The following is a 22,954-nucleotide window of genomic DNA, read 5'->3' on the forward strand; positions in this document are numbered from 1 at the left end:
TCATAATTATGACAACTGCATTAAATTCTTTTATAATGCATAATTTGTTGTACTAGGGCATTATATACTGTGAATCAATATAATAACTTTGTTGTATAAGCCATAATTGCCAATTTATTTTGAGAGTGAAGGTGGATGTAGGCCATTGGCCGGAGGCAGAGCAGGGACCTCAAGAATCAGCTCAGAGCAGAGATGTGACCAATCTAGTCTTATTCCAGGTTAGACGTAGGTAATTATGTATTATGGAAGGGGGTTTTGTCTTCATAGGGATTGAATTTTGGAAATAAACACTATAGCAAGTTTGGAAGTATTTGAGGCTGACTAGGTCATTTGGGGAGTCCTTTAGGGGAATAGCATTCACCTCAGGCTCTGAGACAGGGAGCAACTAACATGGAAATAAGCCTTAGCCAGCTGGCTGTTGGATATCCAGGCACTACACTCTTCTCTTTCATAGCAGTCTGTGGGCTGAAAGTAGCCAGGAGGTGGGTAGAGTCAACGCAAAACCCTTGTCTCCCCAGAATCCTAGTCTGTTGCATGCTGCCCAATAGTGCCTCCAAAGTGCATGTTTTCTTGTAGTAAATCAAGAGGAAACTGGTTTTCAAAAGCTGGCTGCAGTAAGAGGTGTACAGTATAGTGGTTAAGTGTCTGGACTGCCGCATTCAAGGGGTTCATATTAGCTATATCACTTATCAGATAGAAAGTCCTGGGCAAGTTATTTAAGCTTTCTGGGTATCAGGTTCCTCATTTGTAATATGTGGATAATAATTGTGCCTACGTCAAAAAGTGGTTGTGAAGATCAAATGAGTTAATGTATATAAAGTATTTGTAAGAGTACCTGGTATATACCAAGCACATTAGTGTCAACATTATTTGTTGATGGACATTGTTAGACACATTCTAAGACCTAGGATGGGCTATTGGCAGGTGTTTGTAAAGGTAATCATATAGTTTAGTTTTGTTCCCTCTCCCTGATTCTCCTATCAACTAAGAAATTCAGTCAAAAACATATGGCACACTGAAATAAAGATGGGTATAAAAATGCAAAGAAAAAACTTGCTACATCCAATTAAAGTCTAATATTTACTGACTATTGGAATTGTGACTTGATGAAAAATTCTGTGTTTAAAGTTTTGCATCTGCTTACTAGGCTGATTTAAACTTCTATTAGGATTCCATGTGTATAGATCTTTTGCTTCCGAATGTTATACCAGCTACTTCATTCATGACAGAAAGGTTACTGGGCCTTTGGGCAAATTTAACAGTAATGTCAGGTCTTTTTTATTTATAATTGAAGATTAAAGTTAAGGAGTAAAAATCAAGTTTTAAATAAAATGATAAAGACAAGTTACATAGCTTAGATTTAATGATCTATTTTTTTAATCGTTAGAAACATTCAGGACAAAAAACTTCGCTGAAAGTTAAACACAACTTGTTTTAATAATTTTATTTATTAATTAATATTTTTATTCTCAATGAAAGACTAAAGTGGAATATATTCATAACACAATAATGTATGTGAATAGAACAATTCAAGTTCGTATTTGAGAGAATATAATATTTTGCATCACTGGTGATTATTTAATGTAAAAACATCTATTTGCTTAAAAATTGTCAAGCTCCTAAATACGAGGAGTAATCTGACATCTGGATGAAATATAAATGCTTAAGCGTTACATTTTGTGACATCTTTGCATTTTAGTTCTCTTGAGCAGTTTTCTCCATGTGCAGCTGATTCTCAAAAGTTGGCATGGGGTCAATCAAATCTCAACATAGTGCAATTTGTTAAAACAACATATGAGCAAACATACAAAACCCTACATTGTTCTAGCAAGCACAGTACAGGCTAAGGATATAAAGACCAATAGGTCCTTGCCTTCAGGAAGTTGCAGGTGGTAAGTCATGACCACTAAAAGCAAGTAACTATAATAGAATGTGAAAAGTAGTGAGTGCTATTGAGATTCAAAAGGGATGTGAAAGTAGCATAAATTTTCTGCTGTGAGTTCAGTGGGCACAATATTTCAAGCTGAGTGGGAAGAGGAGAGAAGAGGCTAGATGGGGAGTTAAGGAAGTATGGAAAAGCTAGCATTGAGGTAGACTTTGAAGGCTGGCCTGGACAGGCGAAAGATCATTTCGGGTAGAGGAAACAATGTGAGCAAAGGCAAGGAGGCAGAAAGCAAATAATATGTTTGACTGGTAAGGAATAATAGTTCATTCTGGCTATAGTCTAGTGGGGTAGTTCAGACTATCATAGGAAAGGTTTGTTGGGACCAGATAGTGTAGAGTCTTCAAGGTTAGATTATGATTTCTAACTGAGAACATTTCTGTGCTGATCTCCTTATTCTTGGGAGAAAATAAAATCAAAACAAAAGAGCAGTACCTATATTTTGCAGTCATTTTCAGAGCTCTAACCCTCTTGAGACTTTGAAAATGAAAATTAAATTCCTGAGTAGATTTACTAGTTAGTTGACAAGGTAGGGGGTAGAAGCAAAATGAAGGATTTTAATAAAATTCTCTATCAAAATTGCACGTGAGAGCATTTCTCAGTCTATCCACAACCACTCAAAAGTCCCAGATTTCAGATCCTAGGAGACCTCCTGCTTGTCCCTGATGTAAACTCTATTTTATTGGTAGGTAATCTGATTTAGCTTTGCCTTTGTTTTTGACATTTCCTAGACCAAGGACAATCTAGAGGGATCATTTTAATACAATGAATACGCATGCCACTGTGGTGAATATTTGGATAATAAGAACTTTGTCTTAGGGAAAATTGGAAATAGAAATTGCTATTTATAATCATGGAAGTCGCAAAGATATTTTAGCTTTGCTCTTTGTTCATTTAGAAATGAGAAAATAAATTGTCATTGCTAATACTTTTAATATCACCTTTAAATCTTCTCCTTTGTGTACTGGAAGCATTTCAGTATTGCCTGGGGTTAGGAAAAAAGCTGGGTAACATCCAAGAGCAGACTTCTATTAGATATGACAGCTGGGATGTGACTTTTGTTATCCAACCCAGGAAGATGATAATAGTGCATGGGAATTGTGAAAACATTCGAACTGAGTACTCTCATTTAGTATATCATCGATATAAAGTATGTCGGAAGTAAAACTCATGGAATTCCACAAGTGTGAGTAGAAATGAAGCCAGACACAGTTGCTCTTCTGGCTCTATATTTAGGGCAATAGCAGACCCATATAGTTGAGAATACTCTGTTTCTTCCTGTAGAAGTCTGCAGTATTTGAAAACTCTCTTTTCTGTAAGTTCTTGTGAGGTTGCTCTTATTAATCCTTGTGACTCTACGTTGTCTTGGAAGGTGCCATACATGTGGTAGGGGCCCAACAAATTTTCAGCACTTATTTTAGAATCATAGATCTATTTCTGGGAGAAACCTTGAAAGCCATTGGGCTTTGGGTTGCTTTAAGACTTTTAAACATTTTTTTTCTCAAAAAGCAGCTAAAAGACATTTAGTGAAGTGATCTTTTGCCCCACCCCACACCTTTTGGTGTATTTTATTTTATTTTTATTCTTTTTAGATTGGCAACTGAGTTAACAACTCTTGCCAATCTTCTTCTTCTTTTTTTTCCCTTTTCTTCTTCTTCTTCCCAAAGCTCCCCAGTACATAGTTGTAGGTCCTTCTTGTGCTATGTGGGATGCTGCCTAAGCATGACTTGATGAGCAGTGCCATGTTCGCGCCCAGGATCCCAGCCAGTGAAACCCTGGGCCGCCGAAGCCAAGTGCATGAACTTAACCACTTGGCCATGGGGCCGGCACCCCTCCCCTTTTAAAAAATAATACGGGAATATAAATAAGAATAAGTTAAAAAGATTGAATATTCCTTTATCAAACTCCTCTTTTTAAAAGGCAACGGACCCTGGTTTCTTTTTCTTTTTCTTTTTTTTTTTTGAGGAAGATTAGCTCTGAACTAACTAGTGCCAATCCTCCTTTTTTTGCTGAGGAAGACTGGCCCTGAGTTAACATCCATGCCCATCTTCCTCTACTTTATGCGTGGGATGCCTACCACAGCATGGTGTGCCAAGCCATGCCATGTCAGCACCCGGGATCCGAACTGGCGAACTTCAGGCCGCCAAGAAGTGGAAAGTGCGCATTTAACCGCTGCACCGCCAGGCCAGCCCAAAACCCTGGTTTCAATGAAGTACCTTGCAAAATGTGCTGCATATAAATGTATACCATTTATACCTATCCATTTCTTTTCCTTTTTTTTCAAATTTAATTCAATCTCATAAGAATTTGTTGAGTCTATTATATTGTTTGGAGGGAGGTAGTATAGCACAATAGTTAAGAGCTAGAGTTTTAGAGTTGGACTCCCTTGTTAGGCTCCCATATCTTCCATTTTACTGCTGTGTTGATTTTAGGAACGTTATGTAATCTCTCTTTTCCTCATTATTGTCATCTGTAAAATGGGGAAGCTAAAATGCTAATCTCTAGAGTTGTAATGAGAATCAATTAAATTAATGAATTAATACAAGTAAGGTATTTGAAACAGTGCCATATAGTATATTCTAAATGTCAAATTGACACAAAAGACATCAAGGTAAACTGAAAGTGCTGTGAAAGACTTCATTGAAGAGGTGTGACTTGACTTTCATTTTATTCCTTCTTTCTGGTGTCTCTTCCATTACAAAAAATATACGTAAATTTATTAGTGCAGTTCCTGCCATAGGTGCTCAATAAATTATAGTTATTATTATTATCATAATCTTTCTGATAGTTTTTTCTCAATCTCTTCTAATTAATGCAATGTACTGTTTGAAAACCATGAATCTAATCTATACTCGTGACTTAAATTACCCACCAATGATTCTTAATTGTGACTATGCATCAAAATCGAATGTTTACCTTTTTTTTTGAGGAAGATTTGCCCTGAGCTAACATCTGTGCCTGTCTTCCTCTATTATATACTTGGGATGTTGCCACAGCATGGCTTGATGAGCGGTGTGTACGTCCACTCCCGGGATCTGAACCTGCAAACCCTGGGCTGCTGAAGTGGAAGGTGCAAAATTAACTACTATACCCCCAGGCCAGCCCCATGTTTAGCTTTTTAAAAACATTGATGCCCCAAGTATCTTAGAGGTACTAAATGGAGCCTCTGGAGGTACTAAAAGCCTGTTGAGATAGAACCCAGGAATCTATATTTACAGAAAGCTTCCCAAGTGAATCTGATGGGCAACCAAAATTGAGAACTTCTGCTTTACATAGGGATGAATTCCAAAATCTATAGCTCAAATCTGTATCTTAACCTCTGTCTAGTGTTCCAGACATTGCATCTTGTTAGACACCTCTGCTCATTATCTTATAAATGTCTCAAACTTGCTATGTCCCAAAATAAACTTATTTACTCTTCAAAACCTCTGTGTCTTTCCTAGCATGATGACCTGATAATCATTTTCAATTTTTTTTATCCCAAACTTAGATCCAATTATTCACCAAGTTATATAAATTTCTTTATCCTAAGGAGTCTAAATTTTACCCTTCTTTCCATTCCCCATTGTATTGACTTCCTGTGAGTACACCTTAATTTTTCACCTGGACTTTTGTAATCATTTCTTAATTGGTATTTTTATTCCCATCCGCTATCCCCAAAGCAACCTACTCACCACTCTGCTGACACAGTACTCTTTCTAAAATGTAAGCCAGGAACAGGCATATTTGCCTACTTGAACTCATTCCAAGGTTGTCCATTACCTTTAAATAAGATAATTTTCTGAGTTCCCATGAGTGAGAATATACAGTATTTGTCTTGTTCTGTCTGACTCATTTCACTTAGCTTAAGCCCTCAAGGTCCATCCATGTTGTCACAAATGGTAGGATTTCTTTCTTTCTCATGGCTGAATAATATTCCCTTGTGTTTGTTTTATTTTCGTCCATTGACAGACACTTGAGTTGTTTCCATGTCTTGGATATTGTGAATAATGTGGCAGTGAACATGAGAGTGCAGATGTCTCTTTGAGATAGTGATTTTATTTCCTTTGGATATATACCCAGAAGTGGTATTGCTGGATCATATGGTAGTTTTATTTTAATTTTTTGAGGAATGAGGAAGTGACATTTAAACTTAACTATCTTTAGTCAAACTTAATCTAAATTTTACTAGTCAGAGAGAGACAGGCTTTCTCAAATCTTTTAAAATGCTGTTCTCTGTGCCTATAATACCTTTGGCCCCTCATTTCTCTTTGTTTTTGCCTGGCTAACTCTTTCTTATGCCTCCAGATTTATTTAGATTAAGCATGGCCTCCTTTTGAAACATTCCCTTATCCCTTCAGAGTGAATTAGGTGTCTTTTCCTTATGTTCTTCCGATTCTTACCTTAACTGAAGCACAATACATGCTGTATTGTAGTCTTTGATTTTCCTGTCTTGACTATGAACTGTTTAAAGGCAAAGGCAGTGTCTTTTATTTCTTTAAAGCCAGCACTAATACAATGCCTGGCACATGGTAACTACTTAATACATTTTTGTTGAATAAAAAAATGGAGAATGAGTATGAAATATTCATGTAAAAATATGGCCTAGGTCACTTTGGATACCATGAAGAATTCATATTAGCTGAGGTGTATAAGTAGGGTTGGACCAGACTCTGAACTGTTTTAGAGCTAAATTAAGGAATTTTATTCTATTTATTCATTTATTTCTTTATTAATTAATTTATTTTTTTGGTAAAGAAGATTGGCCCTGAGCTAACATCTGTTGCCAATCTTCTTCTTTTTGCTTGAGAAAGATTGTCGCTGAGCTCACATCTGTGCCAGTCTTCCTCTGTTTTGTATGTGGGATGCCACCACAGCATGGCTTGATGAGCAGTGTGTAGGTCCACACCTGGGATCTGAACCTGGGAACCCTGGGTCATCAAAGCAGAGCACATGAACCCAACCACTATGCCACCGGGTCTGCCCCAAGGAATTTTAGATTTTTAAGCTTACCTAATATACCTTTGCAGTGTAGCATATTGATTAAGAGCATTAACATGCCTTCAAGCCCGGTCTCCACCTCATAGTAGCTGAGGGTTACTGGGAAAGTTTCTTAGCCTCTTTAAGTCTCAGAATACTCATGTTTTTTGAAGATTTTTAATGAGTAAATGTGTGTGAAGTTCTAGCACTGTGCCTGGCACATTGTAAGCCTTACAATGAATATTAGTTCTTATTACTGCAATTATACGCAACACTCAGAAAAATCAGACTAACAGTTTCAGAATGTAGAGTTAGAGTTGTCCAGTGATTGACTGTTCAGATGGCAATCAGAAAACCAAAATTTTAGTTCTAGTTCTAGCTCTACTATTGGCTTATTGTAAAGTTTGAATGTATCTTAATTTCCTCATACAAAAAATTACAGTGAAATTAGTAGTGCTAATGAGTTCCTCATCAAGATGTTGTAATCATTTGAGCTATCTTAAAAAAAACTATCAAATTAAAAAGAATGGGAATTTATTTCCTTTGAAGTCACTGATACCACCATGCTTTTGTACAACTATGCCATTTGCCTAGAATGCTCTTCTTCTTATTTACCTTGATAATCCCATTTGCCCTTTAAGACTCAGTGAAGCATCAGTTAGTGGGATTGGGTGGTTATTTATATATCCCTTAGAATACTAAACCTACTTCTGGTATGACATTCACCACGTATAACATTTGAAAAGATACATACTTGTATATTTTCCCTCTTAGAATGTGAAATCCTAGAAGGGAAGTGTGTCTTTTAATTTAGTACCCCCACTGCCTAGTACAGATTCGGACACATGTTAAGATTAGTAAATATTGACTCAATAAATAGATTATGTTATAGAAATTTAAGAGTGCTGAAGTATGCTTTAGAGCAGCAAAAGAACTGGAGATTAGAAAAATGTGTTGACAATTATAGTGGACTATAATAACAACAGAATAAATATTAGTAATAAAATAATAGTAATAAGAATATATTACCCTGGTTGATATGCTGTGAAAATATACTACAGTTAAAGATGAAATAAAATCAGGAGACATTAGTTAAAACTATCAGGTAGAATACAAACAGCTATTTTTCCTTTCTCCCAAAATCCTATTAAAAAGACAATTAAGGGTATTTTTTAACCTTTTATCTCTACCAAAACTAAAGGAAGGTGTGAAGAATAGGAGAGGAAAAAGACAGTGATAAAATTTTCTGAGCAAAAAACAGAGGAAAATGTCAAGTGACTTGGCTGAGAAAACGGAATTGTAAACTGGCAGTGGCAGAAGCTGAGAACGAACCCAATTTATACTGGAGGATCCTGAAAGGCATCAGGTATCTCTGAAAGAGAAAATCAAGCTACTAAAGTAACGAGGACTGTGTTAAAATTCAATCACATTTCCAGATCCTCTTCCTCCTCCACTTCAGCCAATCAGGCAAATATCCTACCTTTACTCCAGCAGTAGACTGGAGTTTTAGTCTCTGGAGAGGGTTGAACAGAATCTCTTTGGACAGAGTAAACCAGGTATGGTTGAAGTCAGAAAACACCATATTAAAAACAGCCCGATTCAGTGAGAATGCTGTGGTCCCAACTTTCTTCTTCCATTTTGCTCCCATAAAGCTGGCAGCCAGACCTTCATCCACCAGACAGGATACTGGAGGATCCAACTGGAATCTAACAAGCTCAAAAGGAACTTACCGGACATATTGACATCAGAGTTCTCCAAAGAAACTGTCAAACCAAATTACTTTACAGTATGCTCAAAGTTGACAAGCCCTATCCACATAGTCAGGATTTCTGGTTAGCTTTTTAGTTTCATATTCTTACATATGAGTACTTGACCAAAATCATGTGACTTCTGAGGGAACCTTCTAACACAGAAGAGGCCAACTATTTTTTGGATTTGACATCAAATCAAAGGCAACAGAAGAGAAAATAAACAAATGGGGCAACATCAACTAAAAGCTTCTGCACAGCAGAGGAAACCATCACCAAAATGAAAAAGCAACCTACTGAATGGGGGAAAATATTTGCAAATCATATATCTGATACAGGGTTAATATACAAAATACATAAAGAGCTCATATAACTCAATAGCAAGAACTCAAACAACCCAATTAAAAAATGGGCAGAGGCTCTGAACAGACATTTTTCCAAAGAAGATATACAGATGGCCAACAGACATGAAAAGATACTCAACATCACTAATTATCAGGGAAATGCAAATTGAATCACAATGAGATATCACCTCACACATGTTAGAATGGCTCTTATCAAAGTGTTGGCGAAGTTGTGGAGAAAAGGGAACCCTTGTGCACTCTTGGCAGGACCGTAAATCAGTGCAGTCCCTATGGAAAACAGTATAGAGGTTCCTCGAAAAATTAAAAATAGAACTACTATATGATCCAGCAATTCCTTTTCTGGGTATTTATCTGAAGAAAACCAAAACACTAACTCGAAAAGGTATATGCACCACCTTGTTCACTGTAGCATAGCCAAGATATGGAAAAAACCTAAGTGTTTATCAACAGATGAATGGATAAAGAAAATGTGATACATTTAAGGTTGATAAGAGAATACTAGGAAAAACTCTGCGTGGGTAAATTTGTCAACTTAGAAGAAATGGATCAATTCTATGAAAATAACATATTACCAAAACTCACCCAGAATGAAATAGATCAACTAAATAATCCTATAACATTTAAATAAATTGAATTTATAGTTACAAACATTTCAAAGGTAGAAATAATACAGGCTCAGATGTTTTCACTGGAGAATTCTACAAAAAAATTAAGGAAGAAGTGATAATTTCTTCCAGAAAACAGAAATGGGAAGAACACTTTCCAACACATTCTGTGAAGGCACAATTACCATACTGCCAAAATCATACAAAGGCAGAACAAGAAAAGAAAATGTACAGACCAATATCTCTCATGAACATAGATGCAGATATCCTCAACAAAACATTATCAAATTGAGCCCATCAATTTATAAAAAGAATACTACATCATGACCAAATGGATTTTATCCTGAAAGTGCAAGGCTGGTTTAATATTTTCAAACCAATCAAAGTAATCCACAACATTAACAGTTCAAATAAGGTAAACCACATGATCATTTCATTGATGCAGAAAAAGCATTTGACAAAATTCCACATTCATCCTGCAAAAAAAAAACCTTGCAGAAAACTAGGAAGAGAAGGAAACTTCTTCAACCTGAAACGGCATCACTCAAAACCTGCAGTTAACGTGATACTTAATTGTGAGAGACTGAATGCTCTACCCTTAAGATGAGGAACAGAGCAAAGATGTGGTCTCACCACTTCTATTTAATGTTGTACTACAAGACCTAGCAAATGCAAGAGGCGTGAAAAGAAAGAAAACCATACGGACTGAAAAAGAAGAAATAAAACTGTCCCTATGCACAGACGTGACTGTTTATTTAGAAAATCCCAAAAACTCTAATCAACAAACAAAACTCATAAAACTAATTACTTTGGCAAGGTTTCTGGAAACAAGCTCAACACATAGATATCAACACACAAAACAGCGTGGTTAAAAAGGGATAGTATAAAGGAGTTTCTTGGAAAAATGGAGCTATTCTGTATTTTGATTGTGGTAGTGGCTCCAGGATCTATATATGTGATTAAACTCAAAGAACTATACCCCCAATTTTTATTTTTTTATTTTTATTTTGTGTGTGTATGTGCGGAAGACTGGCCCTGAGCTAAACAATTTCTTTAAAATTATTAAATTGTAGAACACTTCATAATCTTTACTTACGTGGTGCAAAATATGTGAGTCACACAAGGATCTTTGTTGTGCAGGTGAACCCTCACTTTCCAGCTTCATTTTTATACTTTCAGTGGGTACCTTGTGCTCTAATAATCATATCAAACAATTGGAATTTCCTAATTAACGCTAACTTTTTCCTATGCCTTTGTGTGTGCTCATCTCCCTGCCTCATTTCCTATCCTCCTCACTGTTTCAAAAACCTTATTCTTCAAAACTTAGCCTGGCTCAGCTTCTCTCTGAAGATTTACTGAAGCAAAAAACATGAGTTTTTGAATTAAACAGATCAAAGTCGAAATCCTCTTTCTGCACTTTACTAGTTCTATAGTTTTGGGAAAATTAGTTAATTATGAAGCCTCAGTTTCCCATTTGTGAAGTGGGGATAATATGCTGTAGAGTCTAGTGAGATGACGTTTGAAAAGCGCCTAACATTGTCCATGGCTATTATTGTTAGTAACCGTCTTAGTCTGTTTGGGCAGCTGAAGGCTGATTATTTGCCTAAAATGAGAAAAGCTTATCTTCAACGTCATATTAATTCTTTTCTTGATATGGTGTGTGTTTTCCAAACTTAGACTGTTTGCTTTCACGAACTTCAGAAGGTGGAGGAATCTGAAGTAGAGAAGAAATGGAAGCTGTGTTGTGTGATTAATTGAGATTTTGGCTTAATCTTTTAGGATCTGAGTTTTCTCACCTTTAAAAGAAGGATCATAGATTAGATGATTTTAAGGAGTCCTCTCAGCAGCCATATGCGAAGTCCAATATTCTAATATTTCTATTTTTAAAATTTTAAGCCATTATCATTCTCTCTTTTTTTCACATACTAACAAATAGCTATCGGTGGCATATACCTGTTTTTCTCATTCTATTTTCTCTCATAATGTTGATCCTGTCTTTTAAACATTTTTAACCTGTTTTTCTCACAGGTCCAATATCTTCATCCCTTCTCATTTTTAAATCTCTGCTCTTGTGTAGCTATTTCTGCATCAAAGTCTATCTTCTTTAGCCTGTTGTCTTAACTTCTTCCTTTAAGATTTCTTTATTTCATTAGAAAAGTATGTTCTACCATTCAATTGCATTTTACACGAGTACTTTTAAATACGTAGTCAGTTGTATCCAGTGTTTTGATGCAGTAGGAACCAAAGATAGTAATTTATTTATCCTCTATATGCTTCTGTTAAATTTTCTAACATGTAATCTTTATAAATACAGCTATTGAAAAATTATTTGTATTAGTGAGAAATTAGATAAAAATCTAAGTGGCCAATACTACGGGAAGCATTAAGCAAACTATATGAGATCCAACTGGATGAAATATTATGTAACAATTAGAAAGTATAATTTTGAGAAGTATAAATATAAAAATGTTTGTTTTCTCCCTAGTCAGGATAGACTAAGGTATGCTGCAGCAATAACTCCAAAATCTCAGTGGCTTAATAGAATGAACATTTATTTCTTGTTCATACTGCATTTCTAGAGTGGGTCAGGGCTGACATTGGGAAATTCTGTTCCACACAGTCGCTCAGGAATTCAAACTGACAGCGGCTCGATGATTTTATAGCTGCACCACCTGGACACCTGATTTTGGTCACTGCACTTGGGAAGAGAGGAGTCCGGAGCAAAGCCATTCTTCTGTACTTTGGCCCTGATGTGACACACGATATCACTTTTGCTTAGAACCCTTTGGTCAACACTAGTTACTGCAAGAGTCTGGGAAACGTATAATACTCTTCTTGTAGTCCAGGAAAAGATAGAGGACCACATGATATTGTAAGCACTAGCAATAACCACACTTTAAGATTAAAAGAATCAAAATACATAACTATGTTCACATATATTCTTATTGACATGGATTAGAGGAAAATATAGGAAATTCTAAGGTTTCAGAAAGAGGGCTTGAATGTCATTTAATTTTTTCTATATAAAATTTCTGTTATTGTTAATGTTATATATGCAACATGTAAAAATTGGGAGAAAAATGGCTAAGTTTTTGAGAAAATGAGGCAGTATGTGACACAGTAGAAAGAAACGTGAATTTTAAATTCGTATAACATTTGATTCCCATCCTAATCCTGCCTAATGTTAGTTGAGCAAATTATACTCGTGGACAAATCGTTTAGCCTTTCTTAACTGAGCTTCAAATTCCTCATCCTTGAAGTGGAGATAAATATGTCTACTTTCTAGAACTGTTGAGAGGATTATATAAGATAAAGTATATTTACTTGACTAACACTAATATAGAACTCCTAGGTACTGTTCTAAACACATTAACAACATGTAACTCATTTAATCTTCATAATAACCATATGAAGTAAATAAAATAATTCCCATTTTGCATATGAGGAAATTGAGGCACAAAGAGTTTGCTCAAAGTCGCAGGGCTAAGTAAGTAGTAAGTGTCTGAACTGGATATGAACCCAAGTAAGTAGTAAGTGTCTGAACTGGATATGAACCCAAGCTGTCTGGTTTCACAGATTTTCTTAGCCACCACTCTGCTTCCTCTCATAGACCTTAGCTCTGTGCCTATTGATAGTATGAATTTAAAAAATGAGAGCTATTTATAGCTGTGATGCAAAGTATAAATTAGTTTTGTCTGTTTCAGTTAAATATAAGTAGAGAAGCAGATTAATTACATATATTTCTAATAATTGGAGCTTGGTTCTTCAAAGAAGTAGAAGAAATCCTCACATCTCAATTATACACAAATTTAATTTAAATAATAGATAGTCTTTGGGCTTGTGCAGGGACTAATTGAGGAAATTTAAGAAGTTATGCATCAGGAGTGTTATATATGTTTTTATTCATCCCTTTCTTTTTTCTCATTTCCCATTTCAAATCCAATTCCATTTTTTTCCATGTTTAGGGTAGTCTTTATTTTATTTTTCTTTATCCCTTGGATTTTTAGACAATTAGAAAATTTAAGAGCACAGTTTTTTTTGTTTGTTTGGTTTTGTTCTTTTTTAGATCTAAAGGGGAAAGTAAATACAATGGCCCTTCTCCACTCACTCTCCCACATTTTTGGCGTTTGTGCAATTCGGAAAATCGTTGGCTTAAAGTTGGTATTAAATGCAATAGTCAATTTTTTAGTAAATTGCTTGGCTACTCAGATTTCTACTACTTTATCAGTAATATGATAAAACATCAGTAATAAGCAATCATTAAAGTTAAAGAAAAAGTCACTGAACTTGTTGCTTACTTTACTTTTTAAATTAATATTTAAACACTACAGTTTTCATACCTCATGTGTATACCTGAAATGTCTCTTTTCACTGCTTGTTTACTCATCATTGAAGTTCATCTTCTAATGTTTTATTTTTCTTCCTCCTCAATACCGTTTTAGTTATTTAAAAATATTTTGGAATTTTCCTACTTATTTAATCAATAATGTCTTATAAATATTATTTTATTATTTGCCCTAACTGGTTTGATTTGTTGGTTTTAGTTATATTGGGAAACTTCTTTCTATCTTCAGTTTGCAAATTATTGAATGTTCAAATCCAATTCACCTATAACTCATACAGACACTATGGGTTTATTTCAGTTTAAATAATTTATATAATTGACTGCTGTGTATGTAGGCCAACTCAGACCTGTCCTAATTTGTGATGAGAAGGCTAAATACTTGGACAGTACTCTAATTTTCTAGATTCTTACAAAGTTGCAAAGAAGAAACCTTTATTCCTGATGGAAAAGGTAGAAATCACTAAATTTATTTTAAAATATTTTTGCAAACTTCTGTCCCCTTCCTGTAATTGATACTTATGTCTCCTACAAGTTTAAACTGTATTAGTAAAAATATCAAGATTTTGAGTGGAGAACGGTATTGGTATACGGGGGGATTATAAATGTTATTATCTTAGACTAAAGCACAGATGGATCCTTGAATACAGGCAAAGAGGGACCCTTACACTGAAGTAGAAAAAAACTTAATATAAGAAAAATTTAAGTATTGTACAACTAGAAAAGATCTTAGGGATCATGAAGTTGATTTGTAAACTCATCTTACTTTTATTTTACTTATATTTGTTTATATCCTTCTGTTTCTTGGCTCAGCATTCCTTCTGCATCTCAGACATCCTTTGTGGGATCTTTTTATTTCTTCCTGAAGTACATACTTAGAAATTCATTTAGGAAGGATGGTTTGGTGATAAATGCTCTCAGTTTCTGTTTGGCAAAAATGTCTTCCTTGAGTGATAGCTTTGCTGGGTATATACTTCTAACAATTGTTTTTCCTTAGTATCCTGAAGATGTTTTACTGTTTCCTGGCTTCTATTTTTATTTTATCATTCCTTTATACGTAATCTTTTTTTTTCCTCGCTGCTTTAAAATATGTCATTCTGTAGTTTCACATGATATGTGTGGGTGTGAATTATCTTTTAATTATCCTGTTTGTGACTCACTGTGATTCTTGAATCCAAGGATTCATCTCTACTATCAATTGCAGAAATTTTTCACCTGTTATCTTCAAACAGTACTTCTCCCTTGTTCTCTGTATTCTTAGCTTCTATAACTTCAATTACGTATATGTTAGACTTTCTCCTATTATCTTCCATTTTTTAAATGATCTGTTTCATACTTTTCATGTCCTTGTTGTTCTGTGCTACATTCTGTGCAATTTTTCCAGGTCTTGTTCTCAGTTTCCTAATTCTTATATCTTCTGTCTAGTCTACTGTTTCACCCATCTGTAGAGTGTTTAATTTAAAAAATTATCTCTCCCTCTCTCTCTATTTTTTCTAATTCCTAGAAGTTCTACTTTTTCACATCAAGATTTTTTATCTTGTCTAAGATTTGAGGAGAATTTTTCCCCAGCCATTTGGATTGTAAGGAGAGTCAAATGAGTAGCTTGACAGTTTAGCATCAAGTCAATCTTGCTCCAGCTTCCAGGCTTCCACTCATGTCTTTCACCCTTATTCAAAAGCTAGGTTTTTGTCTTGATACTTATGACCAAACTACCACTTTGTCCCCTTGTCTGCCTGGCCAGGACATATTGATCTTTTAAAAATCAGGTCATGTGTCTCTTTTAATGGAGTCTTTACTGAGTTTTTTGGAGAAAAATAATAATCTTTATAGTTGAGTGTTACCTGTATGAATTTCTTTCACAATACCATTGTGTGTTGTACTTAACATGAATTCTATAAGCTTGTTGAGAGAAGGAGCCATGTCTTATTGATTTTTGTCGTTCCAATACTGCAAATAATAATATAAATAGCAATAATAATAATTGGCATTTATTGAGAACTTAGTACATGCCTGGGAATTTTGAGAACTTACACGTCTTAGTCAGTCACTCAAGACACAGAGAGATTACATAAAATGCCAAAGTCACACAGCTAGGGATTAATTGAAACAGGGCTTGAATCCGGGTGGTACATGGCCCCCTAGAGAAACTTTCAGCGTCTATCCAACACTGCCTTTCTGTTGACCTCCTAAATGGAGCATCAGCAGGAGAGCGATAGGTCATACCAGCAAGAACTTGGACTTGAGCACCAAACAAGCTCATGGGGATGTGGCAGATGCTTAGTGAAGGACACAGTGGGACAAATCAAGGAAAACCGACAAGACAGATGGAGCCTTGTATGGCATTTATGAGAAAGCAGCGTGAAGACAGTAAAGACAGCCTGAGGCATGTAAGGAAATCTAGCAGTAGTTAATACCATTGTCTGGGTACACACTTGGGTTCGTGGGCAGAACTGAGGCTTTAGAAGGACTCTTAAGAACCAGGTAGGAATCAAGTCTGGAGTTCAAAACAAACAGACAAATCTGGAAGATCAGGTAGGGAAACAAGGTGATAACTCAATCACGCAGGTATCACTACTGTTTAAAATACTTTTGGCTAATTAAAACTGTTTTTAACTTCTCACGTTTTAAACCATCAGATGTTGGACCCACTAGGAGAGATAGTATTCTTTAGTCACTGTGGCAGTAATAAGTACAATACTGTTTGTTGTGATGAAATTAATTCTGAGCCAGAAATAGCCTAGCCTTGGAAGACTTTCACTCCTGAACCTGACTCTGGACTATTTCATTTCAACAGATGAACTTCCCAGACCTAACTGTGTAGTCTCTCAAGTGGTCTTTAATGTTTGCATGGGTGGAGTTTTCCAAGTAAATGAATAAGAAAAATCTTGAAATTTTTACAGAACGATTTAGTTTATGCGTTCTTAGCCCTATTCCTTTGACAGAGGATTTTCCTCTCCAATTCTTATTCTCAGTTCTATTTTTTTCTTATATGTGTAAAGATGCAATAACACATTTACTTTACATAAGTAAATGAAACCTAATTGCCGCCTCCCCGATTAGATACTTTAGAAAGGAAGTTGACTGCTTCTTTAATAAAACTACATAGAGAAGGAGAAAGAGTGATTTACTGGGCTATTTTAGAATAAATATGTTTCATATAATTTAATTAAAACAGTATATAAGATAGATTTAGTTCATATTACCATGAGATGGTATAGTCTATATTTTAGAGTAGATACTAGATTTTAAATACCTAATTTCAAAGTATATGCTAGTAAAATTAGATGGGTTCATTTATTTTATGAAAATATGATATGATAAGTGAAATTTAAAGTTAAGCTTCACTTGTGCTTAGATTCCAGTTCAGCTAGTATTTATTGAACTCTTTTGTGTTAATCTCTGAGCTGATGCTTTCACATATATTATCCTATTTAATACAGCATAATACAATTAGAGATTAAACAGTTGACCTTTTTATATTTGTGTCATACTTTAGCTTACATGGTAATGAAAGAAATGAAATGCCCCCAGAGTAAATACAGATGCATATGTTGAAAATTAACATTGGATCTAAATGTTAATGTTCAATTTTCTTTATATCATAATTTAAGAAAACCAAGACGTTAAAATTTTGCATCTGTTATTTAATGAAACAATTGCAACACATTATTAAAGAAGAGTATGAAAATAATATGATATGTGAGATGTTGCAAGTTTGGAAAATACATGTTTTAATGTTAGTGAAGAGAGTAAAATCAACCTTAGTTTTCTGTGAAGACTTTTAACATTAATGAGGATTGACAAGTTTTGAGCCTATGGAAATAATAAACACTTAAAAAACTAGCTCTCTGGTCATGTTTATAAAACATATGTGTCTATATATTTCTATTACTCCTTAAAACAACTAGAAAATGTTTCATTCATATTAACCAAGAGAGACCTTGTACACTGAATTGAAGGGTCACTTCTGCATGGAGCTTCGTGAGTAAAAATATACACATACATTCCTTGAGTTATGGGGAATATTCTTTGCAAGTCTTAAATATTTATATTTGATTGCTCTTCACTCCCTTTCACATATCCAGAAGTTTATTCTATACCTTCTTTTTCATGTCTTTCAGAAACTAATCGTTCTTGAGTTAATCATGCTATTGAGAGTTCTTTGATGAACTCTCTTCCCTACCATTTTTTTCTCTTCTCTTCATTCAACAGTATTTTAAAAAATATTTATTTTGTATATTTTAGGTTTATTTTTATTTCCCCCATTCCAATGTGGTTTATTTTCATTTTTTAATTTTTTTTGGTGAGGAAGATTGTCCCTGAGCTAACATCTGTGCCAATCTCCCTCTATTTTGTATGTGGGACACCACCACAGCGTGGCTTGATGAGTGGTGTATAGGTCCACGCCTGGGGATCCGAATCTGTGAACCTCGGGCCACCAATGCAGAGCGTGTGAACTTAACCACTACACCACTGGACTGGCCCCTCAGCAATATTTTTATGGTAGATATTTCTTAGTCAAAGTCATGTGCGTAGGTTCCCATTTGAATTATATGCCCATCTCCAAAAAATTTGATGTCATGGATTTTTAGTCATTAAAACAAATGTGACACATATGTGTGGATTAGGGTCGCAGCAGGAAACAGATGGTCACTCTACAAAGATGACAGAAAGAGCTTAATGAAGGGACTATTTTAAAAATGTAGGCAAGATAAAGGGATATCAATTAGCGTTAGTGAAATCCCAGGAAACTGCAACAGTCAGAAACTGTCACTCCTCCTAGGCCTAAAGGAGCAAGGTGTAGGAGCAGTTAATGCAAAGTGGCAAGACCTATAGCCCTAGAAGAGTCACATGACAAGAGCTCTGATCTTTGATAGAGAACACAGCCATTCCCAAACTACAACCCAACAGGGCCCATGTCTCCTACTTTCTGGTCCTCTGTCATTATCTCTCATTGGCTGAACTCACTTGGACGCTAGAAGACGAAGGAACGTGGTGATGCAGACCACAAAGACAGATGGTGGAGAAGAGTGGAAAGTGGATCTGTAAGGGCTAGTGGAGAATATACAACACATGATACTATTCTAATACCTAATAAAAAAGACATTAAAAGTGGTTGCTTTTTTAAAAATTTATATGATAAATAGTTCTAGGAAAGAAAGAATTCTAAATTGGAAATGTACTGTTTTCTCCTCTGTTAATCTATTCTCAAATGATATGAGAATTATCAAAAAGACATGAAAAAGTTTGAATTTTCCTACTTATGGAAATAGTGTTAGATTTTGGTTTGTATAACTAGAAAAGTTTATTTCATTGAAGTCTGTACTCAAGAGTTATGATAAATGAAAAAAATACGTTATTTACATATTCATAGAGAGCTTAATCGTATTTATAAACGATTCTAGAAGAAATTGTTGATATTTTTATTTGAGTATTTTAACACTTACATGTGCTGGCCCATATTAGTTGCTCTTTCATAGAAGAGTATATTGGTTCAAGGTCACTTCAAACATGAGAACTGAGCTAGAAAGCTCTTTTTTCTGCTATTTCTTTTTAATAAGTTTAGTAAAATAAAACAACAAAACTCTTCCTTTCAAAAACTTTTTTTGGAGGTAGATATACTCCCAATTTACATTTATATACATTTGTATCCAAAACACAAATGTCTAAATGTTTAGAAGTAATCAAATTGTAGAAAACCATAGAATGCATTTGGGTTATGCCAATTGCATGGAGTTTCCCTTTAAAATAACTGAATACAAATCAGTTTAGTCATATGCAGGGTTTAACTGGAGAGGATCATAGATAATAGTATTTTTTCGTTCCTTCCTGGAAAGGCATGGGAGATATGTGCTTCAGTGGAACTAGGAAGAGCAAACCATTACTCTCCTGGTGGAAGGAAGAACAAACCCATTTTTTAGCCTGAAGTAAATTTAATGGATAGTGACTAGCATTTTAAATGAAATAGAATACCCTAGAACAGAAAATATTAGAATGCATTGCTTATAGTAAGGGTAAATTTTGGTTTGTGAAACTTTTGTTTTGATTACATATATATGAATATGTGACTTCTTGGGATATAGAATATATTTCTTACTATGGGTCATATCCCCCCAAATTTTAAAACATTGTCCTTTGCTATTTAATGGAATCAATCATTTTATGAATGTTTACTCAATGAGGTGGCAAGGGTAAATTGTATTGGGAGGCAATGTAGTATATTTATATGTTTTCTCCCTACACAGTGATAAAATTTGTTCCTAAACGGTAATTAAGGCACATTAATGTATAGAATAAAATGTATAATAAAAACCTTACCAGTCTATTTGGAATTACCACATAGACTGGCACCTAGTCCCATATGTCCCTCTGCATTCCCTTCATCACATCCCGTGTTTACTTGCTCTTGGTAATAAGGAGGAAGGGAAATACTCCATTAAAAAGTCTTCAAAAATATTGAAATGATCTTTTGAACTATAATCAAAGTAGAGGAATTTCAGTATGTGTATTAGTATTAATTTTTATCTCGGGCATTTTCAGATTGAGAGATCATACATTTGATGTCTTTATGGAATATCCAGAGAGTATTTAAAGAGGATAATGTATATGAAACCTGAAAATTGGTCACTTACATTGAATAACATTTGCATTCTAGCTTCTAGTTCTTTTTTCTTTCAAAACAACGTTCAAACTAGGTCACTTCTGTTTGCAACTTGTATAGTAATTAAATAATCAACTATTTCCTATTTAGATTCCGCTTCTACTTCTGCTGCAAAATTTTGTTTTATCTCAATATCTTAACATTAGCTATTCAATACAATTATCTTTTGTATATGGACAGTATACATGCTTTTTAAAAATAAGCAGATAAGCCATTTTATATAAGTTGAAAATTGATTCAGGTCCTTGAAATCAAAATTAAATATTATATAGGAGAATACAGCTTATATTCTATATAAAGTTTTCCATTTTGCATTTGTTTTGAAAGACTACCATTGTGAGATATAGTGGAATAGTGCTCCTTCTGGCCTTTGAACATGAATGCATGACTTAGCTTTGGGCATTCCTCCTAACAACACCCCTGAGGGCAGAGATACATTCCAATGTGACATATATTTGAATGTATTTGCATACAGGATAGATTTGACTTGTAAATGTATCAAGAACAGACTCTAAATAGGCTGAAACTTGGATTTTTTTGGTTCAGGGAAATTATATAAATCCCATCTTTAGTTTTTTCTATTGTTATTATTGCTCAAACCAACAGATTTTTAAAACTGCCCAACAGAAGAGCAATGACCTCTGAATCCTGTATTCACTTTCATTTTTTTCTCTCATTCATAGTGTAGATTTCTTTAACTCTGATTTCAAACACTTTGCCCTGACCTGACTCAGCACATGTTCTCAGAAAGACACAGGACTACAGACTATAAAACATGTCCTTCTTCTGTATGTTTTGCTGCATGTGAAGCACATGACAGCCAGTCTTTCTAGGTTGAAGTATGTCTCTAATCCTGCAGTTGAAATTACTGATTTTTAAAACATGGAGACTAAATCTTTATCGTGATTATGTTCAGGAATTAAAAAGCTTTCAAAGAAGACACAAATCTCTTACTTTTTTAAAGTCTTATACTAGAATAGGCTTAGAAATAGATCTTGGAAGACTCATTCATCTTTAGTCTACCTTTCCATTTCTCCTTTTGTGCTCAGTGTTCACTTTTAAGGCAATTTTTATGTATGTGTTAACAATCAGATAAAAGTTGGAAATAATTTGTATTTCCCTTCATTCAGTATTTTGTGTTTTGTCTATTTCTGCATAGTAAATGGATTATACTCACCCCTTCCCCCATTGTCTTATTGAGTACCAAATCAGTCAGTGTATTGTTTTGAGCATGTAGGATGTCCAGAAGACAACGTCTGCCCAACCATTCCAAATAGGTAAAAAAAGTGTATGTGTTATATATATATATATATATATATATATATATATATATATATATAACAGTTTATGTATATATATACAAACTGAATGAAGGTTTAATGCACATGATTGTAATTTATAGTTTAGTTTGAATAAAATGCATTATACTGAAGCAAAGTAATTAGAGTTGTAGTTTACCTAATAATTGTTACTAATTGCTATCAGGAGATTAGATCCCCCCCCGCCCCATTTTTAATGGAGTGGAATTATTTCACCCTGCCATAGCATTAGTGGTGTTAATACTAATGATTTTCATATTTTCCTTGTGTAGTTCAAAATGTTATCTTGTTAACAAGAATTCTCTATCAGAGATAAGAATGCGTGTTACTAAATTGACAGGATAACTGTTTGTTTTCTGTTTTTCATCTCACCAACAAATGATGCCAACTGGAATGTTTGACTGCCTTCCATTTCATGGAAAATCAAATGACATTCCTCCACTGAATAAGTGGTCAAATTAATTTTAGTCTCCTCCTTTTTAAACTAACACTTGATAATCATATAGAATAATCATGTACAAATAGGTTGAAGTGGCTGAATTAAACCCCTAAACTATTAGATCCTATTAAAGTTTAGTTTCTGAAATTAAGAGAATAAATGTGCTATCATGTCATCTTCTTTCTTCCCATTCTACAGAGAAACGATGAAGAGGCAGTTGTGGATAGAGGTGGAACTCGTTCTATTCTCAAAACACACTTTGAGAAAGAAGATTTAGAAGGTAAGACATTTTTTCCTCTGGGATAGCTGTTGGTATGCTTTTCTAAAGCATTTCAAAGAGAAATGCAAAATTTGTCACGATGTGGAGAATTGCAGAAGCTGATATTAGAGTAATGATGGTGGTGATGGGTGGTGGAAATGATTGTTTTGGTGCAGTCCAGAATGCCAAAGGGCAGGCCTAAGCAATGAGAAGTGGTCATTCATCCAACAGACATCTATTGAACCTCTGCTATATTCCAGGCACTGTGTTGTGTGCCAGTCTTTCAATAACCCTTGCTTCAAGGAATTATTATTG

General features: G+C 34.7%; 1 protein-coding gene across 25 annotated transcripts in view; it reads left to right on the forward strand.

Annotated features, from left to right (window-relative positions):
• Positions 1–22,954, forward strand: part of SLC4A10 (solute carrier family 4 member 10) — a 275,647-nt gene that overhangs the window by 80,207 nt on the left and 172,486 nt on the right. For all 25 annotated transcript variants that reach the window (XM_070581380.1, XM_070581389.1, XM_070581385.1 and 22 more), the window contains one exon: positions 22,579–22,660. In XM_070581380.1, coding sequence (XP_070437481.1) covers positions 22,579–22,660 — 82 coding nt within the window. The remainder of the gene's footprint in view (positions 1–22,578; positions 22,661–22,954) is intronic.

The sequence above is a fragment of the Equus przewalskii genome, chromosome 17 (assembly GCF_037783145.1).
Source record: "Equus przewalskii isolate Varuska chromosome 17, EquPr2, whole genome shotgun sequence".
NCBI lineage: Eukaryota > Metazoa > Chordata > Mammalia > Perissodactyla > Equidae > Equus > Equus przewalskii.